Source organism: Hippoglossus stenolepis, chromosome 19 (assembly GCF_022539355.2).
Source record: "Hippoglossus stenolepis isolate QCI-W04-F060 chromosome 19, HSTE1.2, whole genome shotgun sequence".
In the NCBI taxonomy this organism is placed as follows: domain Eukaryota; kingdom Metazoa; phylum Chordata; class Actinopteri; order Pleuronectiformes; family Pleuronectidae; genus Hippoglossus; species Hippoglossus stenolepis.
In genome coordinates, this window is record NC_061501.1 from 18731523 (window position 1) to 18757575 (window position 26053).

A 26053-nucleotide genomic window follows, 5' to 3' on the forward strand; every position below is an offset into this window, starting at 1 on the left:
GTCAGGTCTTCAAAGAGACAAAGAGGGAGGGGAGGGCAGCGGCGAGAGGGGAGGGGGGGCCCAGTGGTGAAGAAGAATGACCTGCCAAATGAGAAAGAAGACATAGTGAAAGGGACAGAGAGGCAGAAAGAAAAAACATATTGAGCCGATAGAGAAGTACAACCTTTTGACCATCTGGCTCCGTGGGTGACACCAGCCTTCATCTGTATTTTTAGAGCCGCACAACTCACCAGATTACTCTGTCAGGAAGATTAAGGAGAGTCAAAGGCCCGTCGAGTGGGGAGAGAAAGAGCAAATATGCCCCATTGGGCTATGAATAGTGGAGAATTTCAAAACTTTGCAAGCTCATATCTGCAGCTCCATCATTTCATTTCAACTCTAAATGTAATATGGAAACCGCTCAGACGATGTAAGAAAAAAATACTAAATAAGTAGCCGAGCAGCAGGCTAGAACACTTCTTGTTTCCGTGTAATATATTCTCATTTCTGTTTAAACATGGTTGAGAACATCTCCAATATGATTTCTTTCTCCCAGTCCTTCGACTCCTGAGGACTCAACTCTGAAAACCTCTTTTTGCTGCATTAATTCCATGATTGCTTAAATGAAACACTGCTATTTCCTCGCTCCGTGCTAAACAGGGATCAGATCTCCGTGACCATGACTAATCTTTCGCTGCGCTTTTTGTGTGTATTGGCGGGCACCTAATTTTTCAGAATCTTTTTTGCCAATTTGGAAAACTAATTGCTTTGACTCTGACTGGGCAAGCAGTGGAATATAATACACTTTCAAGCTTCATCTTCTGTGCCCGTAAATCCCTCCACAGATCCAGCGGTGTACAACACCGGCTCATTAAAATGCATTAGGGCAACTTCGCCGGCATGAGAGGGAAGGTGGATTTTCTTCTTCTCCCCCTCATCTTTTGCGTTTTCTTCTTCACTGGTCCAGCGATCCAAGGACCCTGCACCCCCCCCCCAGGCAATCTCTGCACACGCTCCCGAGTTCCCCCCCCCCCTTGCTGGTCACTTTATTCAATTGCAAATACCCCGACATGAAATGAGTTGCCTTTGTGGTGCGTGCAGGAGCATTTTGCTCCCATGCTCACTATCTCTACCACCTCATGTCTCCGACTTCTCATTCCACCATTCCTTCCATTCCTGATTTCACTGCCCCCAGCCCCCACTACAATTTCACCCCATCCTGCTGTCAATCTACTCCCCTATGACTCTTCCTCCCTCCTCCTTCTCCTCCTCCTCCTCTTCTCCCTCCACTGCTCCTTCCCATGCCGGAGGTTGTAGATTGCTGGATTACACTGGAGCTGGGGGGCTGTCCCACTGATTGTTAAGAGAGGGACAATTGGTCCTTTAGTCTGATTGGGTCCCCAGAAGGGCAACACGAGGGATGAGAGTGTGCAGACGAGTTACGAGAAGCAGAACTCAGCGGTGACTGAACAGAGGCAGCCAGAGAGGATATTTATACATAGAGAAGATGTATATATTTATACTGGGATAGATGGAGAGAAGAGAAACTTTACAAAGAGGACAGAGAGACAGAAAGAGAGAGAGAGAGAGAGACAGTGGACTCAAGGTGACTTTAGGGAAGCTGATGCACTGCAGGCAGGAGCTCTCACAACTTTTACAAGGGAAATTTAGCCAGCGTGCAGGGAAAAGAAGAACAAAGAGACAAGAAGAAGAGGAAAGACGAGACTCTTTCACAGGAGAAGCACTGAGAGAGGAGCAGAGTTGAAAAGGAATAAGGTAAGGTGGAAAAACTAATAATCATTGACTTTCTGCGGTCACGTTTTGAAACACAGTGGTGAGGTGCAGGGAGTGGTGGTGCATCTGATTTAAGGAGGACTTGGGATTTGTCAGCTGCAAACTGGAGAGTTCAGAGATTAAAAACCTGATGTGGGAGCCGTGTATCCTCCTGCACCTGAGCGACCATCTTCTTCTGTGTGTGTGTTAATTATTAAACAATGTAATATATATATTGTTTTTCTGGCTGTCAGAAACTAGGTCGCGGTGACTATTCAGAGAGCCTTGCCTCAGACTGGAGGGAGGGGTGGGGGGGGGATTTGGTGGCACATTAAAAAACTTTTATGAACACGAGCATAGGTTCAGAGCGTGGCTCCAATTCTCTGCACGTCTGCACTGTCGTTACTTCAAACAAGTCGTGCTGAAGGAGAGGAATGCCTCCCTGCTTTTACGGACTTCTGTTTGGCATTCAGACCTCCTCTCTCAAGGTTCCTCAGGTTGAAGACAGCTTAATGGCTTTGATAGAGAAAAATATGAATCTATCACCCGTAAGACTCTCGATTGGCGTGTGCGCACTTGTTGGTGCAGAAAGGTTTTTCCCTCTTGTCCTCAGTGTTGACGAGAGGTGGAGAAGGATCCTGTACGTTAACCTCACCCCGACACAGGAAGTGGCCGGATGCAGAGGAGTGTTCTCCAGCTGCAGACACGTGGCGGAAGTTTCCCCGCATAACAAAACTCACAAATTTCCAAAGAGATCATGAGTTCAATATTACTCTGAGAGGATCTGTCCTCAAGACGCCACCAGTTAATTTGCAACAGAGTCACACTGATTGCACATTTTTCCGGGTGATGTTTATGCAGGGTGACATCATTTCCATGCACCAGTGCCTGGGATGAATGCCAGTTTGTGTGATTTAATTTCTCCATAAATGACAAGGCTCCTTTTATGGCTCCACCAAGCAATGAATGAACTAAATGTGCACTGGGGAGGGGCGGAGAGGAGAAGAGAAAGGGACTGAGGGAAAACTGAGACTACGTTCAAATGACACAGTAACACAGATGTAGCGCAGGTGGAGAAAGACAAGAAGTGGAGGAGGGATGAAATGAGAACTGGCAGAAATAGCAGAAACTTCAGAAGCTCGGTCGGCACACGAAGGCAAGTCGAGGGTGGAGGGAGAGGGGAGTAATTAAAAGCACCTTCCAGTGGCTAAACGAGCCGCAGGGAGGGAGTCGCTCGTCACGGCGCAGCGGTGGCGGCACGCACAGCTGCACCGAGCGAGGCCGGGGGAGCTTCCCACAATTAGAGAGCACGGCAAAGGCAGGTTCAAAGCCTGCCCCATGCCAGCGCCTCTGTCCTGGGGGCGCTGGGGTTAGAGGAATGAGGACGAGTAGAGGGTAGCAGCCCGACACACACACGGGCGCGCTGTGCATCCACAGAGAACTCATATTCATACCCAAACACAAACAACTGTGTGATCTTGAGAGAGTTCAGCCAGAATATACACCTCCCTTTGCCCGGCCCGGACTTTGAAGGCTGCCATCGCTCCCTGTGAACCGGCTGAGGAAACTGGGTCCTTGCTGCAGGCGGTGATAGTATATAGACCCTTTGCTTTGAGAAGGCAGACCTAGGCATTTCATTCAGCCCACACACACACACACACACACACACACACACACACACACATAGAACACACAGACACACATAGAACACACACACACACACATAGAACACACACCGGCAGCCATTCTGCTGGGTCGGCTTGTTTATTAAAAGTTAGTGTAGCAGCAGAGTCAGAATTTAATTATGTGTAAATAAGTAAATAAACATTAGCATTCAGACGTTTTTAAATCCACGCTGGGTTGAGGGATGCAGCTCGTCACCCTCAGCATTCAGAAAGTGAAACTACTTTCTGTATTTAGGAAAAACCCTTCTACATTTTGCAAGAGCCCCCCGCTCAGTTTATTGTGCTGGACTTATTGAAAGCTGTTTTCTCATGCGGCGGCTTCTGCATCTTAAGAAAAAGTGCATCTATTACAGCCCCATCGCCCGGGCCCGAGATATACAGAGCCTCCGCCGCAGCCGTCGCCTTCCACCATGCAAAATCAATTGTGGTTAACAAATTGGCCGTGACGTTTTGCACTGCCGGGGTGGGTGGTTCACTTCTTCACGGGTCCACCCAGTTTTTAAAAGGACCTTTTCCACAGTCTGGGAGGCCTCTTTTTAGAGCTGAGGTGAGCGGAGCACCGACACGGCCACTGTGAAATTAACACTTAATAATGCTCCACATAGCACTTAACCAGGGCCGACCCGCACTAATGCACCACACACTGAGTTGGCCCCCGGTGACCTCGCGCAGAGAATGGGAGTTTGGTCTGGGTGAAGTTTCTGATAAGTGGAACTAATGCTTATTTCCCTGATTAAACAATCAACCCCTTAATCACGAGGCCTTTAAAACGTACGGAAATGTTTTACAGGCCAAGGTGACTTCAGCAGATTTAAACTACTATCACATCGGCAGCCAACCTGGATATTTAGGAAGTTAAAATGAGGTAATGTTCAGTGTTTTTGTTCGAAAAATAACTTGAACAAGTTTTTGATCGGTTCTTTCAGCTCAAGATTGGACAATAATCAGTTGGTTGGACAAAACAAAAACAGGCAAACTTCTCAAATGTAGTATTTTTTTATTCTATGCGAACTAAACAAAACTTTATCTCTGTTTTCATACATTTCGCTCTGTACCCTACAAACATTAACGTTTGAGAAAGTCTTATAACCGAATGTTCCGACTTCCTTTCATTGACTTTGGGTGTCTGATGGATTTGAACAGGTGTAGTTGATGATGTACTCGGACTCGGCCCAGTGGCGGTTCGGTCAGCCGTCGTGCAGCCGGTTGTTTTCCTCCGTTGGAAGGAAACATCCGTCTCTCTCATGCAGAAGCGGTTTGATAAAGTCTGTTGTCAGATCCCAGTTAAATGGAGCCGCAGGTGGACTCGCAGTAACATGATATAACAATATGGCCGATCATTTTGCAGCAGCAGCTGCTCCCCCTGACAATCACCGTCTCTTTCCCCCGTCACTCAATTTCTCCCTCACTCTCGGCAAACACATTTCCTTTTTAGGTTTCGCTTTTCAGAGACAAACAAAAAATAAACATTTGTGTTCCAATATCTCTTTTTTTACAAAATACCGATTTCAAATTGAGTCATTTTCTCTGTGAATACAAGAATGTCTCAGCCCAGTGGGAAAATACTTCCTCGCGTTAAGTCTGGCAAAGCTTTTTTCATATGATTGCTCGTCTGCCCTCCGCCTCGCTCCTCGTCCCTTCATCCTCCCGGGCCCCTCCATCTCGCCTGTGTGGCAAACGCCAGCTGCTCTTCCTTTTAAACAAGTGAGATGCCATAAGATTAGCAGGAGAAAGATGTGTGAGATGTTTTGCCAGCACAATTTACGTGGCATGTCACCTCATTAGGCACGACAAAATGGAACAAAATGCTCGGGTGCAAGCTGTGACCTTTCGAGGGGCGGAGCTGAGAGGGGAGGGCGGGGGAGGGCTTGTGAGCGAAAGAACAGGGAGCTAATTTTACTTCATAATGGCGAGCAGGCGGCGTGAATAGACCAAAAAGACGGGAGCAGCCGGGTCAAGTGTCAGCCGTCCTGCCAAGCGGCCCTCGCAGGGTTTGCCTCTGCGGAAACACAACACACACACACACACACACACACACACACACACACACGGCCCCGGCCTCCTGCTGACAATGCAGCCACGCCCCCACTTCCCCGGCCTTTTGTGCCTCTTCAACAATGATTAACTGCGTTTGGTTTTTCAGGGAGTCTGCAGCAGCACAATGCTCTCTCTTACAAAACATAATGGAGTCCAACCACGAGTCAAACAGTCGCTCTTTCTTCCGCTGTTTTCTTTTCCTCTTTGGCCTCAAACTTTCCATCTCCCGCTGCTGACAGCCTCTGTGCTTCACTCCCCCGCCCCGCCCTCCCCGTCGCTCACGGCTTTACTCGCTGCCTTTTGACCATAAATCTGCCTTGTTAATGCAGGAAGAGCGGGCAAATGCGTCCGTCCTCCTAATACATAAAAACAAGATGCAGATAGGAAGAGGCAGCGTCGGTGCCATGAGCTGCATCTGAAAAGGTATTGATTAAGCCGAGTCGATGCGTAACCTTAAAACGCATCTCCTGCAAGAAACTCACCGAGTTGACCTCGCTGATCTTATAGATTCCCGTGATGTCTGTATCAAAAAAGAGCGATGCAGAGGGAGACGGTATTTAGAGGCATTGAATTCTGCATCCAGGCGATACCCGGCACCAAAGGGGCCTTCAACACCTGAGATGTGGAGGAAAAACTTCACTCGTAATGAGCAGTGTGCAGCGCTGAAGGGAACTTGTAGAACATGGAGTGAGTAAAGCTGCGCAGGTGTGTGAACAGAAACACAACAATCTCAGAACATCGCACCCCCGGGCCTTTTACAGGAGGTGTGAAGGAGCTCACCTCTCCTCATGACAGGAAGAGGAGGAAGGAAGGGAAACGATTTTCTTTTTCCTCCAGGATGTCAAAAATACCTGGTTTTAGTTGAGTTGGAGCAAAGTGAAAGCAGCTGAGGCTGAGTTCACCTCCAGGCTCCAGACAAAGTGACGTTAGCTTTCCATTAAAAGTTTTTACCAAGTTTCTGGGATTCGAGCAAAAGGAAACGTGGATTGGAGCCGGCTTTTCATCGCCTCCCCTTATATGAATATATTCAAGGGGTTGTGAGAAGAAGCAATGAACATTTGGGGACATAAAGGAGCTCATTGGGTTTTTGTGTTGTAGATGCTTAACTTAGCAAAGTGACTTTGAGCAGGTTAAAAAACTCTGAAGTTGAATATCTGTAGAAGAAGTCACACGTTGAAACTTTTTACAGACGTATGATGAAAAAGTTGTTCATCAGTTTAGATACAGAGCCATCTGCAAAGTTTTGAGATCACTTGCCAGAATCTCTTTTTAAACATGCCAACTGAGACTAAAAACTTTTTCACAATGTTCAATTTTCCACCATTTTCTTTAAATGTGGAAACTGAAAATTCGGATGAAAGATGGTGAACATGTTCTGTACCTATCGGCTTCGTCTCTCACATTACGTCCTCTCCTCTTCGCCAGCATCATTCAGCTGTGAGAGGCCACACACACACAGACACACACACACACACACACACACACACACACACACACACACAAACCTCATTACGACTCAACAAAAACTCAGTAACGCAGAAGAAAAGACGGCAAATGTGGGTCAACCCTCCAACTGTGTAAGACAGACTACGACTCTGTCTCTGTCCAAAAGCACATAAATCTAAGACTCGTCTTTTTCTTCTCTTTTCCAGGACAGCGACCAGAAATAAGGGAACCAGGAAACGAGTGCCCTCTCGAAGAAAGAGGAGAAAGTCCTTTCAGATCTGCCTCTGTGCTTCACAATGGGAGACCGATTGCCTCTTCCGGCAGTTGCCAGGACTTTGCTCCCTGTGGCCCTCTGCGTTTTGACCCTTCTGCCCCACGGCCTTCTGGGAAAGGACAACGCAGGCAGCTCCGCACTGCTCCAGAGGGTCAAGCGAGGCTGGGTGTGGAACCAGTTCTTCGTGCTGGAGGAGTACACCGGACTGGAACCGCTCTACATCGGAAAGGTCAGTGCCGACGCCTGTATGAATATGCACACGTGCACACACATGAAGAAATGCCGAGTGCACAGTTTCCTGCACGACCTTTCCAGGAGCTACACCCGACGTCTGAGCTGCCTCGGTGCTGCAGAGACTTCCTGCAGAAGAGAAGATCCCCGGGCAGGCAGAGGCAAAAAAGAGGAGAAAGAGAAACCCAATTTAATGCCGGGATTCACTTCTGTACTTCTGTCCCTTTGCGCCGCAGCCCGACAGCCGTGATTGAGTTAATTGAGTCGAACCGAGGCCGCGCTCAGTTGGCTCCGCTCCACAGAAGTGCTCGACACACGTCTGCAACACAGCGGACATGCTCTGAAAAGAGCAGACGACGGGTGCTCACAAAGGAGCACTTTGATCGATCACTTGCTAAAGTGAATTGAACATTTGATCAATAGTTGTAAGGCCAGTCATCAGCGGTTGAGAGACAACAATCTCGCAAACCCAAATGAAAATTGCCATTAAGCGCTTCTTTTCTTGGACGAGCTTTTCATGACAGACGTCGTTTGAATCGGAGCCGCTGAATGAAATTATCCTCCGAACATGTGAAATGCACCCGTCAGCAGATTAACAAGTATCGCCTGCTTTTAATTGTCACAACAACACATTCAGACATTTAGTTTCATAATCAACGTGAGGACGCTGGAAAAAGAAAAAAACAATTAAGTAGGAGTAGCTGTGGTTGTCAAGCTAACTGCTTATTAACAACTACCGTGAGCAGATATTATGAACTGATTCTATTTAGAACAAACAAACAGCTACTGAATCAAACAATATTCAACTTAACATTTCGATCAACTTAACTGAGATGAACTGAGCAGCAGCATTTACCATCCATCTGATTGTAATAATTACGTATGTGAATATAAAGATAAATAGCTGTTTAGCCGATCCATGTTTTTAATTCAGATTTCTTCGGTGTATTTCAATTTAACATTTGAGGTCTGATATAATATTCCGTAGCACTGAGCTTTGCAGTTTTTGTTTTAATGCTCATTTTGTCCCTTAGGATTTAGACTAAAAGACCAATGAACCTACTTGGAACCCGTTTAGATAAACCCTCGCTCAAACACACAAATCCATGTGTTTACTTTACCTGTTACCTGGCACCGAGTGGAACTTCATAAATCAGATGAATAAGAGGATGAACTCAGACCCCATGTGTAGAGCTATTAAAATGCTTTATCTTTCCAAATTCCTGAGATAAAAAACGCTCCCCTGATCTTAAAACCGTTAAATCTAGATTCCAGACCTTTGATTGAATTTGCCAGCACTCCTCATCAGCTTTTTAAAAAAAAAAACACGGCAGTACTAACCACTCATCCTCTGAAATATCCCTCAGGGAATGATGCAAACCTGCCTAATTAGTGTTCTGGAATAATTCACCACCACCGCTCGGGAATACCAAGGCAAATGTTGGGTTTTGAAGGAGTCACGTGCTCCGACCGGGTGGAGGAGTAACAAGTCCTGAGAGAGAACCCGCCAAGAAGTTCTGCATCTGCTCGTGTGGAGTGAAAGATTCCTCCCGGTCTGCGTACAGTGTTCACCACCGTCCCGTTCTCCTTCTGCCGTTTAGCATTTCTTCACTGATTCTTTTTCATGTCGCACACCCTAATCTTTCCTAAGCTGAAGGAAATAAGTGAATGTGACAGGCTGGGCTTCTACCCAGAGAGCCACTCACGGCAGGACGGCATTGTGGAGTATGACAGAGCAGGAGAAAGATGTAACGCAGCCTCCCCCCCCCCCTCAGGGTTTCTATCATCAACCCACCTCGCCTCTCCTCTGTTCAGTAACTTAGTATTCAGAGGCGTTAGGATGTCGGAGTACTTGGGCTTTAGGCCGGGGCTGAGATGGAGCAGGTAATTGATAGCCTGGGTGTCAAACTCCCTCCTTTCACTGGCCTGGGTGGAAAGGAGGGATCAGCGCAGGAGAAGGCGGATGAGGCGAGGGAAAGGCACCGGCCCGGAGATATATCACCACGCGACGCGGGGCTGAGGCCCACAATGGGGTGTTGATTAAAAAAATCTATTCTGGGCCGAGCCGGGCTGCACGGGGGCTTTGCCGGGAGAAAGTGCAGGTGGGCACGTTGTCCGGGGGGAGATAGGGAAAGCTGCATTGTCTGCCCGCCGGGGGAATCATAGGCATTGTGAAGATTGCTGCCGAACTATCAGCAGAATAACAACGAGCGCCGTGGCTGCAAACCTTTGGCGGTTTGACAACCTCGGGCGTGGTGATTTCATGAAGTGACCCCAGAAGAGTCAACAGGAAGGAGTGCTGTTGGGGGGCTCGCCTGTTGATTATACGAAGCAGACATCAATGGGGCATTTAATTCCGCTCTGCCAGTGCGACGGCGGGTGTGAGCACTCGTAAGCCGAGACCCTCTAACTGCAAAGTGAGGCGTGATTGCACATCAACAGTCTGGCATTTGCCACAAAAGACTTCTGATTGCACCGCAGGGCCCACGGCAACAAACAGGCCGTGAGCTGTGATTAGATTCCTACTTATAGTGCAGTATTAAAGGTGTGTTCAAAACCCCCCCCCCCCGCACCCCTGAGCTCTACAGTTCATCCACAATTAGGACGGGTCATTGGTAACAGTATTGTCATCTATATGCATTTGATGTGACTATGATTTAACTATAAGGTTGGATGGAAAGTGTGTGACGGATAAACGCTTGTTGTCATAATTAGTAACTGGTTTCACAGCCTTTGATATCAATGACTTACGTGGGGCTGAAACACTAAATGAAATTCAGTTTCTGTTCGTTACTTTACTGATTTAGCGATATTGAATATATAAAGATGTGAAAAAGAGTAAAGCAAATCTTCAGACAGAAGTTAAAACTTTTACATTTTAACGAATGATTTGAATGCCCTTGATATTGTTCTCTGGGGAATCTGATTCTTGTATCTGTGAGATTATGTGGCTGAGATGGACGAACGAGAACTAGATCCTTTGATTGTCTAGTCCGTGTGTTTAGGATCACTGTGCTGCTGCTGCTGCCTCGTTCTGAAATCAATCAGTTTTATGTGCAATATTCTTTCTGTGCAATAATAAATGGGCAACTACTCTTCTCCTCTAAAGCAGTTGTTAGCCTTGTATTTATTGTTTGTGTCTTTTTCGTCGGATGTTAAACCAGTTTCGTCTCATTTCGTCGCGCTGCCTTCTCTTGTACCGGGACAATAAAGTCTTTGTCTTGCGTCTCTATTTTCAAACCGGGGGATCATGACCCGATTAATCATCCTCAAAAGCAGCCACTGTCCCGACCGCACCACATGTCGGTCGGATTCCTTTCAGCTTCAACTTGCGACCACATTTTATTGATGCGGTTTTCTCCGTGTTTGGGAAATGCTGTCATGATTTCTTGGACTGATCCTCTTCCAGGTTTTTGACATTTAGCCACAATCTGGACCATATGGGAACATTCTCCTTGTCCCGTGCTACTTCCCTCCAGTAAATCTGTACTTGTACTGTGTTGTTCAACATTTTCACTGACTCCCAATGTCTCCACAGCTTCACTCGGACATGGACAAAGGCGACGGCTCCATTAAGTACATCCTGTCGGGCGAGGGTGCCGGCTCTACCTTCACCATCGACGACAGCACAGGAGACATCCACGCCATCCAGAGGCTGGACCGTGAGGTGAAGGCCCAGTACGCCCTCCGCGCCCAGGCCCGCAGCCGCCTGACCGACAGGCCTCTGGAGCCGGAGTCCGAGTTCATCGTCAAGATCCAGGACATCAACGACAACGAGCCGAGGTTCCTGGACGGACCCTACCAGGCCACCGTGCCGGAGATGTCCCAAATAGGTAGACAGATGGGTGAAATAACCGTTGTGCGTGCTTGTGGTGTTTGTGGCTGCTGCTGGAAGTTCCTCGACCGTGATAAACAATAGCAAAGTGCATAATAACCCTGCAGGGTAATCACAGCCACTCGCTCTCACAGGCTCGTCTCCGTCTGCCTCACCACCAGCGTTCATAAACACTGTTGTGTTCACTTTGAAGTCAATAAGCATCGTTAATTCCTGGAGCTGCTCCAGCCACAGATGGAAAAACTCAAAGTTATTTCTTTCATTAATATGTTAATATTGGCGAAGCTGATCACGCCAGCTTCCGTTCTCCTCTGAACCCAGTTTTCCCTTCCCCCCCCCCCCTAACATGTCCCTCTGTTTGTACCCAGGAACATCTGTGATCCAGCTGACGGCCACAGACGCAGACGACCCCACGTATGGCAACAGCGCTCGTGTGGTCTACAGCATCCTGGAGGGGCAGCCCTACTTCTCCGTGGACGCCAAGACGGGTACGACTGCACAGTAACCAGGGAAACCAGCATTTCTGGTGGATTTCAGTCTTCAGACACTCTAACTATTTCATGAGCTTCGTGATAAAGTCGACAAATTACCGCTAACTGCACCACGGTGGGATTTTAGCCGTCCACTCCCTTTGTGTCGCCGCTGAATGAGGGAGTCGCAGCCCGGCTCCTGTTGTTGCCATGAGACGACCAAACACTCGTCTGAAACACTGCGCTCATTCTGTGGCAACTTGCAGAATCTCAAACTACTGCAACTCCACAAAGTCGGGGGCAGAATCAAACCAGCAGCCCCTCGTACTGAAGTGATCGAGCTTTGAGAGAAGCTACTTTCAGTCTGTTTACTATAAATCACTTAGCAAACGATGCTGATGTGATTTGAATATAATTTCCTTATTCTCAGGCAGCATTGACTCACTTTATCGTTTATGAAAATCTGTTATTAGTTTGTTTTCCGAGATGTTGAATCTGTCACAGTGAGAACATCTCATCTCATTTGTGTGATATTCTCATTAAATTAGATTTGATGTTTTGATATTGTGGCTTTAAATTTACATTAGCTTCGCATTAAGATTCCCAAAAAGGTCAAATAACATTTATTGTCAATGTTGACGGCCGTAATTATATTTTCTTGTGCTTCCATGTGTGTGGCATCAGTCTGTTTGTCCGTCCCCATTTCGTGACAGTGTCCCCGTCTTCGGGATGAGCTGGGACACGGACTGTGAGCTCAGCTGTTTCAGCCCGTGTCACCTCATTATTAAATGTTTTCGTGGCTGAATGGGAACAAACCCGCAGCCTGGTCCAACAACCGGTGCACAATAATGACCGTGCAGACTTTGGGCCATAAAGTCCCGTGAATACTCAGCTAAAAGTCTTTAGGCTTTAATATCCAGCTGCCACATTGCAGGACATGGTAACAGCTTTGTCCACTTGAGCCTCCACATCCAAAAAACCCATTAGTTTGCTAAACGCAGACAGTCACTGGCCATTGTTTACCACAGCTGCCTCAGCTCCTTGTTTGTCAGCAGTGGAATCTGTTGCCCTCTCAGGCCCATCAGCTGCCAGTCAGGCTGCTGCCGCTGGAGGTTCATCCATCACCCAAACACCAGCGGCTCTACAGCCATCAATCAGACGCCCGGACTCAGAAGCACAGCAGTCCAGCTCGTGTTGGTGTGAAACCCTCAAGCTCCAAGTCTGCAGGCTCGTTACGTGAATGTGTTTTCTTACTTGAATCCTAACTTGACCTTGGTTGGGTTCTGCAGCCTGTACGGACGTCTTGGTTGATAATGCTCTGTCGGTGCAGTCACAGTAAACTGAATCAAACGAGTACGTCCGGACGTCCAAACCTGCAAACTCACATATTTACTCCTTTTACTTACTTTCAGTGGAAGTTTGGATTTACTTGTTTTGGATGCGAGGATGCACAGCCACAAGTATTGATCCCTCCCTTTATCCTGCCTCGCTGCTGTCACAGAGATTCCTCCCCTATCTTAAATCTTCATCATGCACACGAGGGGGTACTCGCTTAGAAGTCACTGTGACCAAGGTTTTAGCTGCAGAAATCCCCTGAAGGGAAATTGGGCTCTGTGGGCTGAGCAGTCGTCGGTTTGATTCCCTTTCTTGTCTTTGACCAACAGGAATGAGCATATGTCAGTGTGTGTGTGTGTGTTTGGAGAAAGTACCAAAATATATATAGAATATAATCAATATCTTACAGACAGTAAATGCTTTATTCACTTGTGCCGCTTCCAAGCTCTTAATAAGAAACTAAATCATTACTAGAGTAGAAACGACGGTTGTATAAAAACCCTTGTGCAGCTTCTTGGCCCATGGAGAGCGTCGACATTCCAGGAAAACATCGCCTGGACACATGACCCTAATCTGTGTCACCAGTTCTCTGCCGCTGACCTTTACTTCACCTCCCGTGTCTCCCCTTGCCTTTGACTCCCGGTGTTTTTCTCCTCAGGTGTGGTCCGCGTGTCCCTGGCAGACATGGACCGCGAGACCAGAGAACAGTACCACGTGGTCATCCAGGCCAAGGACATGGGCGGCCAGCTGGGGGGGCTCGCCGGCACCACCACGGTCAACATCACGCTGAGCGACGTCAACGACAACCCGCCCATGTTTGACCAGAGTAAGCATCAGTAGAAGATCACTTTGTTTTCTTGATTCTACCTGATCCCACATCAGCTTTTTCGAATCCCTTCTGATAAATGTAATGTTCTGGAAAGTTTCAATCACAAAACGAGCAGAAACCGAGCAGGGATACAAAATAATACAAATTACATCATTTCTGAAATCGATCATATCACTTGAATCTCACTCTGCACTTTAGTCGAGACGAAAAAAACGATCACTCACGTTAAAAACGTCCTTGTCTGAGAATAATAATAATAATTAATGGTGACGCATAATGAAGAATATTGAATTGCCTTCTAATTTCATGGGCTATTTGGATTTTCGTGGTAACGAATATAGATTTGGACGTCGATTACCATGGCAACTGTCAAAGCTTATATCATATATTATTCAGTTTTAAGGTAATGTTGCCGCTTTATTTTTTTTACTCTTTTATTTTACACAATTCTGTACAGCCAGTGATTACAACTTTGTGATAAAGTTTTATAAGTATTCACCTAAAATCATGAGTTTACATCTAATCCTACATTGTGCACGAAACCAAAGCTTTTATTCTGCTTTGTTTTATATTGTGAGCATGAAAAGATCCATAAATCTTCACTTTATGGAGATAATTGTTTCTGAAACCCTCCAATAAGCCCAAAGTTCACTTTGATGTCAAACTGATTTGTGTTAGTGTTGATGCTTGATGCTCTCAGTGTTGGTTTGTGGTGCATTTTAACACGTGTGTGATAAAATGTTGCTGCAGCAGCTGTTTGACACGTGTGGACGCTAATAGAGTTTAACTGAGGGGGTCTCCAGTGAGAATCAGTCCCCGCACACATCTCCACATCTACTCACCTCGTTTCTCTGGAGCATCGGAGCCGTTAGCCCCTCTGCCCACCAGTCCTCCATCATTACCCCCTGGCCTCCTCCTCTTCCCCTCCCCCTCCTCCTCCTCCTCCTCCTCCTCTCGACCACCAGGCGCCTCACGCTGTCACTTTCATTATCCCCACTCCAGCCCGTCTCATTACCGTCCTGCCGGGGTCAGGGGTTGTCGATCTGTCCGTGGTCACCTCAGCCGGGTCGACGGGTGGCTTCACTGCGAGACAAAGACAAAGCCACCGGCCCCCTTCCACTCCCCTCACCAGTCCCCCCCCTCTCCCCAATTAACGCCATCACTTTGTAGGAACTTTGATGGGTTATGAGGAGCTTCAGGGATTCCCCCTCTGTCAGGCACAATGTGCAGGCATCTCACTGTGGACTGCAGGGAGCGACTCAAATTGGGCAGCTGTCACCTCGTCTTTGAGGTTAAACAGTAGATGAAATCCAAGCCAGCCCAGGAGAGTGTATATAACCCAGTGGTGAGGTGTTTATAGAGCCATTCGTTTCAGGCAGCCTCACCAGAGATGGTGATGGAAGATGTTTGGCTCCCTCTGGAGGACAGATGAGGGAAACCAATAGAGCAGCAGGATGGTCACCGTGGTCGTTTGTCTCCTCAGGGTTGTACCAGATGAGCGTCCCCGAGTCGGCTCCTGTGGGGTCAGTGGTGGGACGCATCTGGGCCAAGGACAGGGACACCGGGGTCAACGCTGAGATGAAGTACAGCATCATCGATGGAGACGGAAGAGACACGTTCGACATCAGCACCGACCCCACCAACCTGTTCGGCATCATCACGGTGAAAAAGGTAAATGGATCAAACCTTTAGTCACATCACAGGTAATGGATCTTGTGTCTGAAGTTCATGACCCATCAGAGAAGTGTGGTGTGTTTCATGGCCTTGTGTGTCTTCTCCCTCCAGCCCCTGGACTTTGAGACCAAACCCAGTTACACCCTGAAGGTGGAGGGCGCCAACACCAACCTGGACCCGGCCCTCCGGCACCGCGGGCCCTTCAAGGACGTCACCATCGTGCACGTGAGCGTGGAGGACGCGGACGAGCCGCCGCTGTTCGACCTGCCGTCCTACTTCGTCGAGCTTCCAGAGGACGCTGACATTGGGACGTTGGTGAAGACGGTGTCTGCCAGAGATCCCGATGCTGCCAACAACACTGTGAGGTGAGGACCACGATGAGACAACCCTGCCTTCACATGAACAATCGGAATAAGTCAATAAGTCAATCAGGAGAGGGTCTTATGGATTTGACAACTCTTTCAAAATAAAGCATTGACATTAAGCTGCTGATTATAATTTAGCTGATCAATGTAGAAATAACAACCTCTCGACCACATCCCTATAAGATGTGCATTGCATAACCTGATTCATTCAGTAATATCTAACAGAACATAACAGAATGACCATTGAGTCTTTCTCCAAAGCATGCGCTGCAGCGGTGGAAGTAGTTTCATAAAGTTTATTTCAGCAGAAACTATTAATACAATGATGAAAAAATACTGCATTACAAGCAAAAGTTATCTAAATGAAGTGAAAAGTGCAGAAGTACTAAGAGCAAGTGTGCTTAAGGAATAAAGATGTATTTAATAATTTAGTCCTACAAGGCTCACTGCACATTGCATCTGAACCAGTTTTTTGAATTCATACAAATGTGTTAAAAAGTCATTTTAAACCAAATCAAAAGTTTCAGTAGAAGTAAGATCCTGGAAAAAGAAATAATGTGGGTTTCTCCATTAGAAATATAAATATATAAATATATACGTGTTGTTTTAAAGTCAGTTCTGCCACATGTACAGGACATACACGTTTCTCTCCGGTGTAAACATAAGTACAGAACATATTAATTACTCAAAACATAGTACACAGTCAAATATATTATGCAGTCATGTGGCAGACAGTGGATATGAGAGTAAAATACTCCCAAAAATACTTTAAGGGATGTAAAGTAATGTAAATCCATAGGATGCAGTAAATAGCAGAAGTTGTAGTATGATAGAAATATTTACAGGGAAAAAAAAGGTGCAATTACTACAAAAGGTGACAGGTGCATGTTTGCATTGAAATGTATAATATACTTTATATTTATTTATATTATAAGACCTATAATTTTGAATACATTATAAAAAAACTAGCTGAATTTCCTACGTTATATAATAAAAACATAGTCACTAACTAATCCAGGATAAATGTGGTGATGTAAATGATTTGAATAATATATATTGAACCGTCAGTTTGCTGACTGGTTCAATGTTTTTCTTTCTGGCTTTGCTGGTGTGATGATACGCTGCCACCAGCAGGGGGCAGCCCCACACCATGACTGCAGTGCAGCAGCATCACTGAGCTTGTGGCCTGATGCTGATGAAGAAGAGAACAAACACTACTAAGGTTCAACATCCAACGATTAGTCAACACAGGGAAGCTGGAGACGTCCTGGTTTATGGTGGAGAATCTCTTGTGTTTGAGCAGAGCAGCTGTCGTGTGCTGGGGTCGACCGTCCACACGGCTCCGCTCACAAACTAATTAGACATAAAGACTTTAATTAGGCTGTTAATCATCAGGAGGAATCAGGAGAGGAGGGTTTCTCGTGGCTCGAGCCGCGGCCCCGTCCACGCTGTCGGTGTTTTACAGCCGCCATTAGGGTTCGAACACAGGAAACGGACGTAGACGACACGGTGATCGAGTTTGATGCTAAATTCTCACTCAGCATCTTTTTTTAATGCTGCGTCCGAAATATTGTCGTTACTCACGATTGGCTGCACGACAAACTGTCGATAGTGAGCAGGAAGTTTAGATTTCAGGGACATGGGAACTTTATTTTTCCCTTCAGTGTGCGAAGTTTTCAGGGAAATACAATTAGAGAGTCAATTAAACAAAACCGTGGAAAGTAAACAAAGGAGATTCATAAAGATAAAACGTCCGTGAATCAAACAGAAAGAGAAAGAGCTCCGGATTTTATCAACACCAGCAGACGGCTCAGAGGCCAAATGGCAGGAAGCGTTGATTCAGGGAGGTGATATAGAGCCTCAGGGAGGAGGAGGAGGAGGAGGAGGAGGTGCACATCAGCTGCAGGTGGTGTCTCACTCTGAGAACCAGCTCCTTCCCAGAGCGGCGTCTCCTCAGACACGTCCTCCAGCTACAGATAGTTAATCCTTCCAGTTTGTTCTGGATCTGAGTTTCCTTCCATAAACACACATGGAATAACCCTGAGAGGCAGCTGAACTCAAACCACCTCGACCGGCTTCTTCCCCGAGCTCCTCGTCCTCCTTTGACCTTCGAGGAAATTTGAGCTGATCATTAAAATAATTTGCGGCTGACGATTGATCAGACGAAGTTGGTGCTGAGTCTGTTCCAGTAGGTGTTGACAGTCAGGAGAGGAAATCAAACCGTGAGTCGTTAAAGGATTATTTATGACCCACAGTGACCTTGTGACCCCCCCCCCTGACGTCTGCATTCATTTTAGAAATTAAAGGAAGTTGGAGGTGAAACTGTCTTTTCCCGACGTGTCTTTTTTCGTACGTAGAGGAAGCATTATTGGCGCCTCGTTTCCACACGGCTTTGTTTTGTGTCCTCTACGTACTCCACCCCCTAGTGTTCAATACCTAGAAATGCATTGTTTACAGAGGGATGTCTGTTTGTGTTTAGTTACCTAACATTGAGTCTTTAATGTCGGATCCATCTATAGGTGCTTCAGACCTCCAGCTGTGAAACCACAGCTCTGAGCGCTTCGATGCTTTTTACCTCCTCTCGTGACAATTAACAGAAAACGCTCTGATCCCCGAGGAGCGAGCAGGAATCAGAGCGGAGCCGCTGATGCAGCTCCGTCAGAATATCATGTTTCACTGAGATCCCCAGAGCGCCCGGCGTCTTCTGGCTGCTTTTTCACAACAACAGCAACAAAAAAAAAAAAAGGAAAAGAGGGTTTGGAGAGTTTGCCGAGGCTGACGAGCCGAGGTCAGAAACCACGACAACATCAGATGACAGATAACGACAAAAAGCAGGAGGCGACCTTCAGTCCGTCTCATTTCCATTTCACATCCTTCTCCCTTTAACCGGCTGCAGCATGACTGACAGATGTATCTGAGGCCACACACACACACACACACACACACACACACACACACACTAACACAGACACCCACACACACTAACACAGACACACACTAACACAGACACAGACACACGGCTGTGCAGGAGTGATATTAATAGAGATCCTTCAGGAGATCCTTGCCAGCTGTGGATGTGCCAGTCACGACTGTTCCCTGTCGGCACACAGTCCAAAACACACACACACACACACACAGACACACACACTGCAAACAACCCTACGGACATGAACACAAACCACACACACACACACACACACACACACACACACACACACACACACACACACACACACACACACACTGAAGTGAGTGTAAACAGCACCAGTCTTTTATTTAACACTTGATCCTCAGACGTGAAGATAAACAGTTTAATAGTTTTCTCATCAGTCATTTGAAGGCACTGAGTCACGGAGCTGCCTGGAAACCACACAAACACACAGGGAGGTAAATACTGAGTTTAAGTGTTTCACGATCGTGAAGATTTCAGACAGAGGCTGAAGAGGGGAGCTGCAGCATTGGACAGTCCGAGGAACCGCATGTGTTTTCTGAACATTGGAGCCTGTTTGGAACATTTTACAGTCACAACACTCATGAATATGTCTCTGAATTAAAACGACTCGTGGAGTTTCTCTCCTCCTGGACCTGATTTAGTCTGATTCATGCAAACCTTCCCCTCTTCCAGGTGAGTGAAGCAGCTACAGGTGTGAACACAGGAAACCTCATGGTTCCACAAACAGGTTTCTGCTCCACAGCCTGGAAGAGGATGTGCTCTCCTGTGTGTGTGTCTGTGTGTGTGTGTGTGTGGTTGCATGTCGCTCTCAGTAGAGTGTCTTGGAAGTCGGCCCGCGGTGGCAGGTCTGTGTATCCCTGGCGTCAGACTGGCAGAGGAGGCAGATACTCTGATTAAGCCTTATCTGGAGCCTCCTCCTCCTCCTCTTCTTCTTCTTCTTCTCCTTCTTATTGTGCCCAGAGAAGCTGCCAGCCTGTCGCCTTATCTCACAGACACACACATGCTGCACACGCTGTTCCGTGCTCGTGCGCGTGCGTCGCCCTCAGATAGGATTACCAGCACCCGAAAACACACAAAGAAGCGTCTTCCTCACTGCCGGTATTCATGTGACGCTCTGTGCCACCAGGTATTCCATCGAGAGGTCCACCGACCCCGACAAGTTCTTCTACATGGACATCACGTCCGGGTCGCTGATGACGGGGCGCTCGCTGGACCGAGAGGACATCGGCTGTCACAACATCACAGTCCTCGCCATGGAGATGAGTAGGTCCCATGCACACACACACCTCTGCCTTATCAAGTCAGTGCTGATCATAATGTTTAATATCTCCGTTGTGGCGACACCTAGTGGCTGGAGGCATTACGTTTTCGCGTTGTTTCCGATCGTCTCATCCTTGTGAACACGATATTTAAAGAACGCCTTTAGTGAATTGCTTCAAATGTGGTACAGAAGGTTCAGCTGGACTCAAGGATGAACTGATTACATTTGGTACATTCTTGCGCCTCTAAAACTTTGAGTATTGTAGACGTCAGGCATAAACGTGGCAGAGTTGATGAAAGTGCACGTAGTGTTGTGGATTTACCCTCCATGACGTCCTCTGATGCCTTGTTCTGTTCTATAAACAGAGAGGAGCAGAAAATCCCTCATTAATTATGTTATGTACATAAAGTCAAGTGTTAGTTTGACTTTTAGAACTCGCTGACAGAACTCAAGCTGTGGTTCTACACAGACAAACAGAGCACATGGGTGAACGACTCCTGCAGAGACGTGTGATGACGTGGAGCAGGCTCTGCCCTGGAGATCTGCACACAGCTGGTGGGCCCTGAAGGTCACCTTCATCCTCCCCCCCGCTCCGTGGGGCTGTTTGTCTCGTTGTCTGGTCGACGCACCTAAAAGGAGACGCTAATTGAATGAGTGACTAATTAAATACTTTCCCGCATGGCGGCTAATGAAAGGTGTGATGGAGAGAGGGAGAGGAGAGAGAGAGAGAGAGAGAGAGAGAGAGAGAGAGAGAGAGAGGGAGAGAGAGAGAGAGAGGGAGAGAGAGAGAGGAGGAGAGAGAGAGAGAGAGAGAGAGAGAGGAGAGGGAGAGAGAGAGGGAGAGAGAGAGAGAGAGGGAGAGAGAGAGGGAGAGAGAGAGAGAGAGAGAGAGAGAGAGAGGGAGAGGGAGAGAGAGAGAGAGAGAGAGAGAGAGGGGAGAAAGAGAGAGAGAGAGAGAGAGAGAGAGAGAGGGAGAGAGAGAGAGGGAGAGAGAGGGAGAGAGGGAGAGAGAGAGAGAGAGGGAGAGAGAGAGAGAGAGAGAGAGAGAGAGAGAGAGAGGGAGAGAGAGAGGAGAGGGAGAGAGAGAGAGAGAGAGGGAGAGAGGGAGAGAGGGAGAGAGAGAGAGAGAGGAGAGAGAGAGAGAGAGAGAGAGAGAGAGAGAGAGAGAGAGAGGGAGAGAGAGAGGAGAGAGAGAGAGAGAGAGAGAGAGAGGGAGAGAGAGAGAGAGAGAGAGAGAGAGAGAGAGAGAGAGAGGGAGAGAGAGAACAAAGTGGAGTAATGTAATTAACTGGAGCAAAGAGAAGCTGATTGATTCTCTCTTGTAAATAAACAATGATAAATAAAGCACACAAACAAAAGTCATGATATTCTGAATAAAGGTTTAAAAAGACTGGTTTAAAAGACAAAAATGTTATATCATATAAATCAAATCACAATATACAGTCATATTATGTATTATGAGTTAACAAATAATAATAATTTATAGAAGAAATAGCTCAAATGCTTTTACGAGGAAACACTAATTGTTAATTCGTATTTTATGAGAAAAGTAAATATTATGTCCATTAAATCATAACTGACAAATGTTAAATGTGAGTTTTACAGACTGTTCATGGTCTTTTTATCCAATTCAGAGTTTATGAAGCAATGAAAACAGATGTGAAGCAGCTAAATAACATTCAGTCTTCATTAGTTTTATTATTCCGATGTGTGCTTTTCCTCCTGTGACACGTCAGAACGTCGTCTTTGTAAAACCCTTCCTCTCTCGTTCAGAGCAAAACTCACGTTTGTTCGAGCAACTAAATCATGATTCACGTTTTTTAATTGAGGCAAACAGATTCTCGCACTGGTGGTTTCACTGCACTTTGGTAAAACCTCCACTCGGTGACGGCACCTTTGCTCGAGCTGGATATTAAATAACCTCAGTGCGGCCCTAACACACACACACACACACACACACACACACGCTTGAGCTTCGCCCTCCAGACCCAAAGTCAGTCCACTGATTGATCGATCATGTGATGAAACCAGAGAAAGTAGTTACTGGCCGCTAATTGCTTTTCCATTGGTCATTACACAGCTGGTTAAAGTATGCAAATGACCCACCGGTAATGGAGAATAATAGAATTGTAATGTGAGCGTGAGAGGTCGTGACGCGCCGCAGGCCCCGAGTCAATGAGGGGAAGATTAACACACACACACACACACACACACACACACACACACACACACACACACACACACACACACACAGACACACACACAGTGGAGTCCATCAGTGCATCTTACTGTAAGTGTGTGTGTGTGTTCCTGCAGACAACCCGACGCAGATCTCCAGCGTGTCGGTGACGGTGAAAGTCCTGGACGTGAACGATAACCCGCCCCTGCTGACTCACTACCTGGAGGCGTATGTGTGTGAGAACGCCAAAGCCGGGCAGGTACGACAGCAGAAACCTCCTGAGATCTGATTTCACGCGGCTTTATTCTCGTTTGGCCACAAAAAAAACCCTGAGCTCGTCCTCTAACTGTGTGTTGGTGTGTTGGTGTGATCCAGCTGATCCAGACGGTGACAGCGCTGGATCCCGACGAGCCGCTCAGTGGACATCACTTCTACTACAGTTTGGCTCCAGAGGCGGCGAACAACCCAAACTTCACCCTGAGAGACAACCAAGGTAAACAGGACGATTCCTGCAGGTCACAGACTGAAGTGCATCAGGTCGGATCCTGGTTCTAACTCTGGTGTCGGAGCTGCAGCTTCTGACTTTAGCAAAATATCTCTAGAAGGTTTAGTCGAGTTTCTCTAGTAGATCAACAATTCTATCCATGTCCCATATGGTCTAGCGGTTAGGATTCCTGGTTTTCACCCAGGCTGCCCGGGTTCGACTCCCGGTATGGGAACTTAATCTCAGATGTTATTGAATCTTCACATCTTTATCTTCCTACTTTAAAACTGTGCTGAGTTTGAGGTCAAATCTGAGGATCAGTTTAAAGTGAAGGTCGTTGAAGGTGAACTCTGATAAGCTCGTTACTCTGAACCTGTCCCTGACGTCTTCGCCTCCCTCCAGACAACACGGCCTGGATCCTGACCCGACGTGGCGGCTGGTCACAGCAGGACCAGACACTGTTCTATTTACCCATCTTCATCTCCGACGGCGAACAGCCGGTCCAGACCAGCACCAGCACGCTGACCATCCGAGTGTGCAGCTGCGACCAGGAGGGCAACGTCATGTCGTGTAACGCCGAGGCCTACAGCCTGCCCGCCAGCCTCAGCAGAGGAGCCCTCATCGCCATCCTGGCCTGTATCTTCGTCCTGCTGGGTGAGTCGTGATTGGCTGCTGTGATGGCGTGCAGGGAGGAGCCAGTGGCCCCGTGTCAGAGGACGTTTGATCTGATTAAATGTCGGATGAAACTTCTCACAGACTTCAGGGAACCTGCAGGTCTTAGAAAGCGTGAACGGACAAATCCCCAGAACTTATGATGCAGAAAATATTTATTTTAGATTATTTGTTTGGTTCTTTTAAAGGAGACAGAGTTTCTTTCCTGTTGTCTGTTGTTTTGTAAAAGTAAAAGTTTTGTAAAATTAAAAAGTCTGTTCTTCTTCTTCCTCCCGTCTCCACATTATACTGACTGTGTTTTTATTGTGTCTTCACCACAGTGATGATTCTTCTCATGCTCTCCCTGCGGACCCATCGTAAGAAGCCCTTCCTGTGTGACGAGGAGGAGAACGTCCACGAGAACATCGTGCGCTACGACGACGAAGGCGGTGGCGAGGAGGACACGGAAGCCTTCGATATCGGCGCCATGTGGAACCCACGTGAGGCGCACAACCACCTGGGCAAGATGAGGCAGGACATGCTGCCGGAGATCGAGAGCTTGTCGCGTTACGTCCCTCAAGCCTGCGTGATCGGCGGCGGCAGCGGGGACAGCAACGTTCAAGGATACGTGCTGGCCAAGCTCCTGGAGGCCGACGTGGACCCCTGCGCCCCCCCTTACGACTCCCTGCAGACCTACGCCTACGAGGGCGAAGGTTCGGTGGCGGAGTCGCTCAGCTCCCTCCAATCAGGGGCCTCGAACACCGACCACGAGTACGACTATCTCAACGACTGGGGGCCCCGTTTCAAAAAACTGGCCGAGATGTACGGCGTGCTGGAGACAAACCCTCCCCCGCTGTGGTAGAACTCCGGAAACCTTTGCCTTTTTTTTAAACATCTTAGACAAACTGCACCGACAAAAAGAGACAAACAGACAGAAACACGTCAGAGAAGCTTCACGAACATGTGTGAGGACGACACGACAAAGCGCTTACGTCCACATCCACGACTGATGGCACTTGAATTCCTGCCGAGGCCTCGACTCTCCACAGCCTCGGAGGCCTGAGATGCCCACAGCAGCAGCAGCAGCAGCAGCAGTGTGAGCTGGTTTTAAATCTGCCCCAGAGACGGGGCTTCAGAGACGGGCTGGATTGGCAGCCTCGCGGGGGCCCCACAAAGGAACGGCTTCAAAGCACATGTTAACTCCCCCGCCTGACCCGGGCACAGGCAGAGCGCCTTTGGTTCAAAGTGTGCAGCGATTTATGCCAAGAGATGAAAACCAAGAGAACGAGAACTACCTTGACTCAGAGCAGCTCGGGAGACAAACTCTGAAAATCCGTCGTTCAACTCAAACCCACGGCGCCGACACACAAAGCGAGGAGTCGGCCGTTTTATTCCATTCGTGGCAGGTTTTAATTTATGTGTTTCACGTGCCGTATTTATATTTTTTAACTTATTTTGGTACTTTAAACCGACACTGTACTTAAACCGCAGCTACGTGAGGAGGTCTTGAAAAAGATCACGTGTTTGTTGTAACATACGAGATGTAAAAACTGCCCTTGTTTTCTGTCTGTGTTAAGAAAAAACTTTTTCCAAGCATCTCCAGACGATGCAGGTTGTCACGTTGTTTATTGTGTTACTGGTTTTGTATCATTTCTAAAGCTCTTTGTATTGTACTTGTTTGTTTTTGTTCATGAAGCAGCTCATTCACGAGGAGGAGAAGAGGGAAGCCATTTAAAAAAAAAAAATAACACCTCTTTTGATGGAACTGGATATTTTCTATTGCAGCAGACGGTCGGATTTTACCCAAAATGCATCAGCCTACCTGGATGAGCACATGACCGCGTCGCCTTTGAACTCGGATCCACCGCCGTGCCGACGAGAGTCCGACGGCGGCGAGGCTCGATCCGTCCCGTCAGAGACACTGTGTCGCTTTTTCTAAATCCTCCGAACCCGTGGACGACAGAGACGATGATAATCTGCATTAAGTGCCAAATGTAAAAAAAAGGACAACAGTAAAAAAAAAAAGACATTTTTGGGATGAAAAGAAAAACACAAAACACCAAAAGACGAACGAGGACTTTGAAAACTGAAGGAACATTTTGATAATTCGATCGACTCTACTTGAAATCCATGTGGTGAGTCATGCCACAGTACGTGGTATGTGAATGTAGATACTTTTTTGTATTCTTGCTAATAAAAAAGGTTCAAAACTATGTCGCCTCTGTGTCTGTGAAGCTCCTGCGGCCGAGGAACTGATGGTTTTATTCGCAGCGGTGATGCGGCAGCAGAACGATCCTCCCTCCACATCTCGGTGGGAACATTTTCAGACTCCATTGGAATAATAAAGCGTTTCTTTTGGCAGTAAAGAACATTACGCAACCCCCTGAAGCGTGACAGAAACGCTAGTCCTTCAAAAGATAAAGCCGCTATTTAAATTTGCAATCATTTGCCAAATTGTCCTCCAAAGTGCTGCCGCAGATGATTCAGTTTTCATCACACTTTCCCTTAAACTACTTAATTTGTGAGATTTATTTTGTTCTGCGGAGATAAAGCTCAGCATTGATCAGACGCTCGGCTGCTGCACCTGGAGCC

The 26053-nt window shown here is 47.2% G+C and overlaps 1 protein-coding gene and 1 non-coding gene across 4 annotated transcripts in view; both read left to right on the top strand.

Annotated features, from left to right (window-relative positions):
* LOC118098835 (cadherin-20) overlaps window positions 1–25674 on the top strand; it is a 60098-nt gene extending 34424 nt beyond the window's left edge. For 2 of the 3 annotated variants that reach the window (XM_035143010.2, XM_035143012.2), the window contains exons 2-12: window positions 7127–7423; window positions 10964–11258; window positions 11629–11748; window positions 13724–13891; window positions 15378–15565; window positions 15680–15933; window positions 20013–20149; window positions 22464–22585; window positions 22702–22819; window positions 23213–23464; window positions 23803–25674. In XM_035143010.2, coding sequence (XP_034998901.1) covers window positions 7217–7423; window positions 10964–11258; window positions 11629–11748; window positions 13724–13891; window positions 15378–15565; window positions 15680–15933; window positions 20013–20149; window positions 22464–22585; window positions 22702–22819; window positions 23213–23464; window positions 23803–24323 — 2382 coding nt within the window. In that variant the 5' untranslated portion in view covers window positions 7127–7216 and the 3' untranslated portion in view covers window positions 24324–25674. Of the gene's footprint in view, window positions 1–1386; window positions 1756–7126; window positions 7424–10963; window positions 11259–11628; window positions 11749–13723; window positions 13892–15377; window positions 15566–15679; window positions 15934–20012; window positions 20150–22463; window positions 22586–22701; window positions 22820–23212; window positions 23465–23802 lie in introns of those variants that run through there. The other variant, XM_035143011.2, reaches the window with a different exon arrangement.
* On the top strand, window positions 22974–23045 carry trnae-uuc. Its single transcript has one exon. It is a non-coding gene; the product is annotated as a tRNA-Glu (tRNA).
* Window positions 25675–26053: the final 379 nt, after the last annotated feature.